A 9,542-nucleotide genomic window follows, 5' to 3' on the forward strand; every position below is an offset into this window, starting at 1 on the left:
AAAAGCTATTTATAGTCATTGTAACTATTTATGTAAAACGTTCAGTTATTATACAGTTAGAATATGATTATTTATATTAAATTTCAAAAATTATTAGACAATTTTAATATAGGGACCAACACTATAAAAAATTTCAAAATGCAAAGACTAACATGTCAAAATAAAAATTTATGAGACGTTTAGTTTATATTATAGATTCAAAACTATGATTTATAATTTTAATTTTTAAAATTTTAATTTTTTGTAAAAAAAACACTATAAATAATTAAAAACTATAATTCAAAATTAAAATAAATATCCCATTAATGATCACGCCAAGTAAAATAATGCACACGTGGTCCATAACTATTTGATTACGCCAAGTAAAATAATGCACACGTGGTCCATAAACCTTTTTCTAGAAAGAAAGGAGAGACGTTTCACGAATCACAATTGGGTCGTCTCTCGTGCGTCATTACTACCCACTTCACTTTGTAGTAATAGTTTTTATTCTTTGACTCCATTTCATTTCAGAGAAAGCCAACAAACGCCAACTATGGAATCTCTCAAATTTCGTCTCCGGCCAACGGAGCTTTCTCTCTCCTCTCCAAAATATCAAACCCAACTAACTTACAATCCAAACTTGCAAATACCCATTAAAGCTAGACCCAAATTACCCACACATTTTTCAGCTTCCACAACAAAGCACCTGAAAATAATGGCGAAAAAGAGGTCGCCGATCGAAGGCGTGAGCGAAGAGCTGAACAAAATAGCTTCGCAGAACCTTGATTTCGCTCCTGCTCGCAGAAGGGTTCGGTCCGCTTTCGCTGATGTCCAGCAACGGCTTGATCATTTCTTGTTCAAGGTTGGTTTTTCGGTCTTGATTTTGCTACAAGTGATCATGAGTTTTTTTTTTTTTTTTGTTATGTAAAGATTTTTCTTATTAATATTTGGGTTTCTTACTTATTTTTGAATCGGTACGGGTTGGTGGGTAGTTGGCTCCTACTGGGATCAGAACAGAAGAGGTAAGCATCTCTGTATTATTATAACATAGCTTGATAAATTATCTGTTTTTCTGTTTGTTTCTTGAGAAAATACATCAAAAGAACGAAGATGAGTGAATTGAGCCTTATTATAACTTGAGTTCCTTTTTTTTTTTTTGTGTGAATGTTATTTGGATTGAAGTGGTATGAAAGGAATTCAAAGGGATTGGAAATTTTCTGTAAGAGCTGGATGCCAGAACAAGGTGTTACAATTAAAGGTGCCTTGTTCTTTTGCCATGGATATGGTGATACTTGCACTTTCTTCTTTGAAGGTTTGTTATTCATTAAAATTTTAAGTGATCAATGATATTTCTTTCTTTTCTTTTCTTTTTGTTTTTTTTAAGCCAATTTTGAGCTCCGTACATGAGCCTTTTCAGGTATTGCCAGGCGAATTGCTGCGGCGGGGTATGTTGTTTACGCTTTGGACCATCCAGGTTTTGGCCTTTCTGAAGGACTGCATGGTTACATCCCTAGCTTCGATGAATTAGCGGACAATGTCATTGAAAATTATAGGAAGATTAAAGGTGTGACATCCTATGTTCTGACCATTACTCAACATATTATTATTATTATCTTGTGTCCGAAGAAAGATGTCGCTGATTTTATTTCGAATTTGTGAATGGCAGGAAGGCCCGAGTTGAAAGGTTTGCCCTGTTTTATATTGGGACAGTCCATGGGGGGAGCTGTTACTCTCAAAGTTCATTTCAAAGAACCACATGAATGGGAAGGAGTGATTCTTGTGGCCCCTATGTGCAAAGTAAGCTATTCCCTGTTCCTACTTTAAAATTTAAATTTATTCATGGCTCCTATAACTTTACTCAACTAATCATGGTTATCTTTTTCCTTTCACTTACCAACCTATTGCATAATTAATAATTAAAAATATATGAATTTCTTCCATTTTGAAGTTGCTTGAGTGCTTGCTGTAGCAGTTTCTGCCTTCTGGAGTGAGCTTCACTAGGCTTTGATCAACTATCTTTTCGAATTGAATTTTTCTTTCCCTCTTAATTAACTAGAGGTGTTGCACCAAATTTGTGCCTTAACTACTGTTTTTTATTTTGATGAACCTGAGCAAAATCATTGTTTATTTGATCAATTCATTTTTCTTTTCTTGTGTAAAATAAAATGTTCTTGCAAGATCTATTTACTTGTACATATTTGGATTTATTACTCCGTCAGTGGATACATACCCAAAGTTGGCTTTGTCTTTGATTTACAGTTTAAATTTCATCTCATTTGTCCTGATTTTATTCAATAGATCTCACCATCACTTAACCGATGAATGAAATAAAATTAAGAGTTTCACTTTTGACCTTTTTCCTTTTAGTTTTTCAATGAGCAATAAAATCCAGTTTCTTGAAGTTTTAGATTTCCATATATCAAGTGTAAGTTGAAGTGCTCACAGATATACAAGTCAAAACGCTCTCTTTCTTAATATTATCTACTACGCCTTTTCACTTATTTAGTGGTATTACTAGAGAACACTCTCTTAGTGGTATTACTAGAGAACACTCTCTTTCTTTCATGATAAAATGTGTAGGCATCGTGTCCTGTCATCCACATGTTCATCAAATAAAATTGGATATCCTGTTCTGTCATAGTTCTTACAGAAAAAAAAAAAAAGAAGAAAGAAAGAAGCAAGAAGTATCTTTATTATCTGGAATATGTTTCTTTTATTTACCCTGGAGAGTAATTGCTGACCTTGAGTTGCTGCAAGATTGCAGAAGACATGAAACCGCCACCAGCAGTTCTGAAAGCATTAACGCTTATGTCAAGAGTAATGCCTAAAGCAAAGCTTTTTCCACAGAAAGATCTGGCTGCGCTGGCCTTCAGAGATCCGAGGAAACGGGAAATGGTTTGTCATTTCACCCTTGAAAAGTCATTACTTGATTGTACGAGAATCTAACAAAGGCAGCTTTTTGGCAATACTTTACTATGGCAAATGCTTTTGCGTATCATATTACTTTATCACTCTCAATCTATTTAGCAAGTAACTTCTCATGATGATGAGATGATCAAACACCAACATATTTGGGCGTTCTTGGTTTTTTCTGGCCTTTGAGATGTGAAATGTCTCCGTGTCTAGAGAAGACTTTAACTTGTTATCTCCTGTATTTTCCCTTATTTAGGCTGTCTACAACGTGATATCCTATAACGATCAAACACGACTAAGAACTGCTGTTGAGCTTCTTAAGGCTACTAGTGATATTGAGAGGCAACTGGAGGAGGTCAGTTCGTGTTTTTCGGTTTTTATGTGAGTTTTGGTTATGTCAATTCGTTAATTCTTGGTAATATTTTGCTGTCATATGAATTCGTTTTGTTTATATCATGAATAACTAATTACAGAGGTTTTTGCAGGTTTCATCTCCATTGTTAATTCTTCATGGAGCAGCGGATAGGGTGACGGATCCCCAAGTGAGCCGGTTTTTGTATGAGAAGGCCTCTAGCAAAGACAAGACTCTGAAACTCTATGAAGAAGGTTACCATTGCATTCTTGAAGGAGAACCTGATGAGAGAATTTTTACAGTCCTTACTGACATTATCACTTGGTTAGAGTCCCATTGTTCCGTTTCACGGAATTAAAGCTCTGTCGTGGCCAATCCTTTCCATCCATTCTTATTCTATCTTCTCCATTGTGTCGGTATACTAGCTGCAATTTTTTTTTCCCTTTTTTTTTTCTTCTGTGGTATGTCGATTCCTTAATCTCCAAAAAGAGTCACTTCCAAGAATTTCTGTGAGAGAGACTCTAGAAGAAGAATAAAGTCACAAACTGAAGTCTGTCTGTTCTTATTTCTCTCTTCCCCACTTGAATCAGGTAGATATGTGTGCAAGTATTTACAGGACTTAGTGGAACTATCCAAACTAATAATATCAATGATCACGTCATGTCAAGATTACTCTCCGATTCAGTAGGTAGTACACTTCATGCATGGATTTCACTTTAATGATTCCAGTAACATACTCTACAAATTTTTCTTCCTTTCATAACATCTTCTCTCTGGCTTGTTTGAAGTAGGTTAAAGTTATATTTCTTAAATCTGCATGAAATCTTTCCTAAAAAGGGTCAATAACCATTACATTGCCTTTACAGATAAATATATATATATATATCTATCTATCTATCTATAGTGCTCCCTTAGAGCACTTTCTAAGCTGCCTTTCTAACCCGCCGTGGGGTAGCCCCCTACCAACCCTCCCCCTCGTTTTTTTTCTTTTTCACTTTTTCTATTATTATCATTATTTTTTAAATGTTTTGTTATTTTATTTTTTATTTTAAAATATTTTTTTTCTCTTGCCTTAATTAATGGACTTAATTACTAATAAGATTACGTGTTTTAAGCGCGATATCAAACATAAAATGTTATGGCTCAACTAGTTATTAAGCAAAAGAGAGAACCACTATTAGTGGGGGCATGGTGGCAAGGACAGCTGTCCTAACTCTCATTCACAACTCAACAGTTCAAATTCCCACATCTTTACAAAAAGAGTTCCAGCATTAAAAGTGATAATGCCCATCAGATGAGCATAAAGGACCAGTAATGAACAGGTAAAACTTAGATTGTGAATGGACAGAAAATAAATCTAGACCCTCACTATTACACTAGTGGAATCGGTTGATTCTAGAGGTCAAAGTGCAGGTCGCCAAGCTTAGGCTGAATGAAAATTTCAGAACCAGGGGCCAACCCAAAATTTTAAAAAGTATTTTAGAAAATGTTAAAAACAATAATATTTCGGCCGGTCTGAATAAATTTTCGAGCTCAAAACCTTTGACTCGATTAAATAGTGGCGGGTCTTGAATTGGAGTGTTACTCGATCAAAACTTACAACTATTAATTTCTTATATAGATGTAGGAAGAAAGCGTTTTGACACAAAGAATGCCCCTTTTTAACCAGCAAAAAGCAAAAGAAAGATAAATGGTTTATTGAGATCAGAGATAAAGAGGGAAATAACATAATTAGTAAAGTGATTAATAAATTAGAGTATATTTTTTAAAAATAGTAAATTATAGCAGAATTTGTATTTTAAATTTTAAACATTATTAAAAACTCAAAAATATCCTTAAGCCTCATTTCCATCTCACTCCTCCTAAACATCTATTTTTTTTAAAAATAGTAAATTATAACATATTTTTTAAAATAGGTAGATTATAGTCAAGTTCACAATGGACGAGACCGGCGGCAGGCTTCAACGATCGGATACCATTTTCTGACAACCTGTGACTGTTTTTTGACGATCAATAACTGTTTTTCAACGATCGTTTAACACTACATTTACTGGTAGTATTTACCATTTAATACCGTATTTACTAGTAAATATCATATTTACCCGAAAAGCCGACCATCGATTTCAGCAATTATTTAACACTGTATTTACAGGTAAATATCGTATTTACTAATAAATACCGTATTTATTAGTAAATATATATTTATCTAAAAATCCGGCTACCAACTTTGGTGACTATTTAATACTATATTTACCAGTAAATATCGTATTTATCCTAAAATTTAGGCACCGATTCCGGCAACTGTTTAACATTGTATTTACTATAAATATTATATTTGCCAATAAATATCGTATTTACGAGTAAATATCATATTTATCTAAAAATTTGACCGACTTCGGTGACTGTTTAACACAATATTTACTGATAAATACCGTATTACTAGTAAATTTCTTCTTCTCCGTATTAGGGCTGTAAGAAATCACCCCGAACCCGACGAACCCGGCCGAGCCGAGCCGATCCTACTCGAAAATCACGGGTTTCTAATTTTTTATTTACTTTTCGGTTTTAATTATGCCTAACCCGCACTACGTGGGTAGGGGCGCGGGGTGGGGTTACATGAACCCGAGGTAACCCTACTCGGGCGAACATGTTCAAAGTAGGTAAAACAATGTCCAATACTTCAAATTCTTACTTTCATAAGTTTATGGACTTTATGCATTTAAACTGTTAACTTATTTATGTTTTGGATTCACAGTTTATGTAAAAAATGCTTGTATGCCATAGTTGTTGAATTAGGACATTCTTTATTTATATTGGAAGTGTTTGATTTCAAAGTGAGTGTTTTAATTATTCACCTTGCATTTATACCCCCCTCTTGAAGGAAAGACATGTTCTGTTTGATAATGATTTCTTCTATAACAAGCACAGATTAATTGACTAAAAAGTGATCATGTGGTCCTTGAGATCACCAACCCGAGTAACCCGACCCTACCCGAGGTCACCCGAAAGGTTGCGGGTTTGTAGACTTAAGAGAGTGTCGCGGCTCAAAATTTTCTCAACCCGCACTGGTCGGGTAGGCTCAATTTTTCGGCTCAACCCTACCCTACACGGCCGATTTACACCCCTACTCCGTATAGTCAAGTCCGCCATGGCCGGCTCCGACGGCATTTACCGATGACCGTTTTCTAACGGCAGGCTCCGACGACTGATAAATACCGTATTTACTAATAAATACTGTATTTATCATTTTTATTCAAAAATCTAACGACCAACTCTGACAACTGATAAATATTGTATTTACCGATAAATATCATATTTATTAATAAATATAAAATTTACTATATTTATTTAAAAAACCTAAGACTTTCTCGGTAAAATATCATATTTATTAATAAATATTATATTTAATAATAAATATTATATTTATCTAAAATTTTAATCATAAATATTATATTTACTGATAAATTCAATAGTTATCAAATTTAAAATCTAAAATAAAAAAATTCACAAACTCGGACTGCACCAAAAACTCTCGCCAGTAACCAAATAACAACAAAAAGAGCAAAAATCATGGGAAAAAAAAGAAACCATCAAAATCTTTAAGTCCATTCGTTTCATTATATGAGTTGAGATATGATTTTATGTAAAAAAATTTTATTATAATAAAAAAATTAAATATAATTATTTATAAGAATTTTTTATCGTAAAAAAATTTAAATTTTAAACTCGAATTCACGAAATAAACGAGCTTAAATGTTAAAAATTACAAAACCCACAAAAAATGCACCAAAACTCTCTGATCTCTAATCACCAAAACAATTACAAAACACAACCGTTTCTGCAAATGCCGATCTTGAGCCGATTTGAAAACGGTTCTGTAAACACTAATCTTAAGCCGATCTGAACCACAACTGGTCGCGTTCTGCAAATGAACAACTCTGGCATCGTCCACGTCAGATATGGCGCATATCTTCAAGAAATGAGAGAGATCACGACAATCTCTGGTTCGTCTGTTGCAACATTGAAGCCGGCACACGAACGACGACGGCGGCGACGGAGAGAGCACGACGACGAGGGAGGTCGGAGAGGGAGGAAGATCTCCAACGCTCCCGTCTGAAAACAGTTCTGAAATCGTTGCTTCGATGCAAACAACATCGGGAGAAGAGGGAGGAAGATCTCCGGCGGACAAACCAGAGATGGACGACGGTTCTCCAACTCGAACCAGATTGTCGACAACCAGACAATGTCGGCAGGTCGAAGAGGGAGGAAAATCTTCGACGCTCCCTTAATCTTTGTTGCTAGAGTCTGCCATTCACGAGGAGAGGAAGATCGTGAGAAGAGAGATAAGTGGAGAGAAGTGAGAGAACGGTGGAGGAAGAGAGAGAAGTGGGAAGAGGAGAGAGAGAGAGAGAGACAAAACAAGATAAGATCGAGAGAAAGTGAGAGAATGCGAGAGAGAGGTTTTAATTTAAGTTAAATGTGATTTTATTTTTACGTGAGTTTTTTATTTTAATATAAAATTAGATATGATTATTTTTAATTTTTTTTTATTGTAATAAAATTTGAATTGTAACTTAAATTTTTATATTTGAGATTAAATTTGAAAATGGATAAAATTAGAAATGAAAATAAAAGTAAAACGATGACATATTAGAATTTATTAAAAAATATGTAATTTTTTTATAATTGATTTCAAACATAAGTATTAAATATACTGCTTAGATGACGTTTATTTCATGAATTCAGAATTATAATTTATGATTTTGATTTAAAAAATTTAAATCTTTTATTTGAGAAAAACACTATATCAAAATTACGAACTATGATCATAAACTAAACATCACTTTTGAAACAAACGGCATCTTAGTGTATTTTTCTTTGAGAATATTATGAACTATTATTAATCAAATTTCCCGCCCAGCCAGATGTTAAATAAGGATTCATTTAGGGCATGTTCTTTTGGTGTTTTTGAGTTAGGTAATTTGAGTGTAGATTTGAGTTGAGTTTGAGTTATAACTTGAGTTGAAGTTGTAATTTGAGTTTGTATTTGGTTGTGTACATTTGAGTTATGATTTGCGATTAGAATTTGTTTGAGTTTGTGTTTGTTTGAACTAATTCTTGAATTGTGAATAATATCTTGAAATTTTTTTATTTTTTTCATTTAATTGATTTTATACAATTTAATTTGAATAAATAAACGTGAATAAATAAATTTAAAAATAAAGTAGGCATTTTTTTCATTTAATAAATTAAAGTAGGCAACAATATATACATTATTGTAATATCTCTCAAGTATCTCTCCCTCTCTTCCTCTCTCGAATCTCCCTCTCTCTCTCCTCTTTCATTTTCGACATTCTCTCTCTTCTCTTTCATTTTTGACATTCTCTCTCTCTTCTCTCTCCGGTGACCCAGCCTCATCGCGATCTAGTTCCGGCAACCTAACCCCGTTAGGACCCAGCCTGGACCATTCACCCCCAATCGTGTCCAAGCCCCATTGCGACCCACCCCCTCATATATACCCAGTCTCACCGTCACAGCTCCATCACAACTCGCAACCCACCCCCCTCATCGTGACCCGCCCAGCTCTGCCGTGATCTAGATCAACAGTACCTCCGGATAGAGTTGTTTAAGATTTTGTTTACAGAGTGTTGTGGACATTGTTTGGTATTGTTTAAGATTTTGCTTGGTTGGTATTTGATATTGTATAAATCTCATATGGGCTTGTTGAAATTATTTCTAGTGTGTTTTTTTTTAATAGATGATTGGGCTTCTTTTTTTGTTTGATTTCTTTATATAGAGATCAATTTTTCAGTGGAGGATTCGGGAGAGTTAGAACGACTGCCTGAAAAATTCATTGATTTCTCTTTCCCCACTGTAGAAAGCAACAGCGGGCAGGAATCTTCACTGTAGAAAATACAGAGAAGTTACTCAAGTTACAGTGGGAAGGTGAGCTCGAATAAGGCGGGGTAACTTAAATTAATTTTTGAGTTTGAGTGTCGTTTGAGTTCTCACACGTCAAATGCAAACTTGAGTAAAGTTTACTTTCAAGTGGGCATTTCTCGAGTAAAGTAGAGCAACCGAACCGGGCCTTAATTTACTGATTTGAGTTTTTAATTTAAGTTGATATGTAATTTTATGTAAGAACTTTTTACTGTAATAAAAAAATTAAATGTAATTATTTTTAAAAATTTTTTACTCTAATAAAATTTAAATTTTAAACTGGGTAAAATGAAATAAGCTAATAATGCGATTTGGTAATAATAGTACTTTTGAACTCGATGATATCGAGATCGTC

General features: G+C 34.1%; 1 protein-coding gene across 1 annotated transcript; it reads left to right on the plus strand.

The window, feature by feature from the left end:
• Window positions 1–453: 453 nt before the first annotated feature.
• LOC21397772 (caffeoylshikimate esterase) lies at window positions 454–3,800 on the plus strand. The gene is made up of 8 exons (XM_024170339.1): window positions 454–844; window positions 975–1,004; window positions 1,165–1,294; window positions 1,400–1,546; window positions 1,649–1,779; window positions 2,740–2,877; window positions 3,152–3,250; window positions 3,381–3,800. Exons 1-8 carry the CDS (start codon window positions 536–538, stop codon window positions 3,603–3,605), a joined length of 1,209 nt encoding a protein of 402 aa, XP_024026107.1. The 5' UTR covers window positions 454–535; the 3' UTR covers window positions 3,606–3,800.
• Window positions 3,801–9,542: the final 5,742 nt, after the last annotated feature.

The sequence above is a fragment of the Morus notabilis genome, unplaced genomic scaffold (assembly GCF_000414095.1).
Source record: "Morus notabilis unplaced genomic scaffold, ASM41409v2 Scaffold6, whole genome shotgun sequence".
Classification (NCBI taxonomy): domain Eukaryota; kingdom Viridiplantae; phylum Streptophyta; class Magnoliopsida; order Rosales; family Moraceae; genus Morus; species Morus notabilis.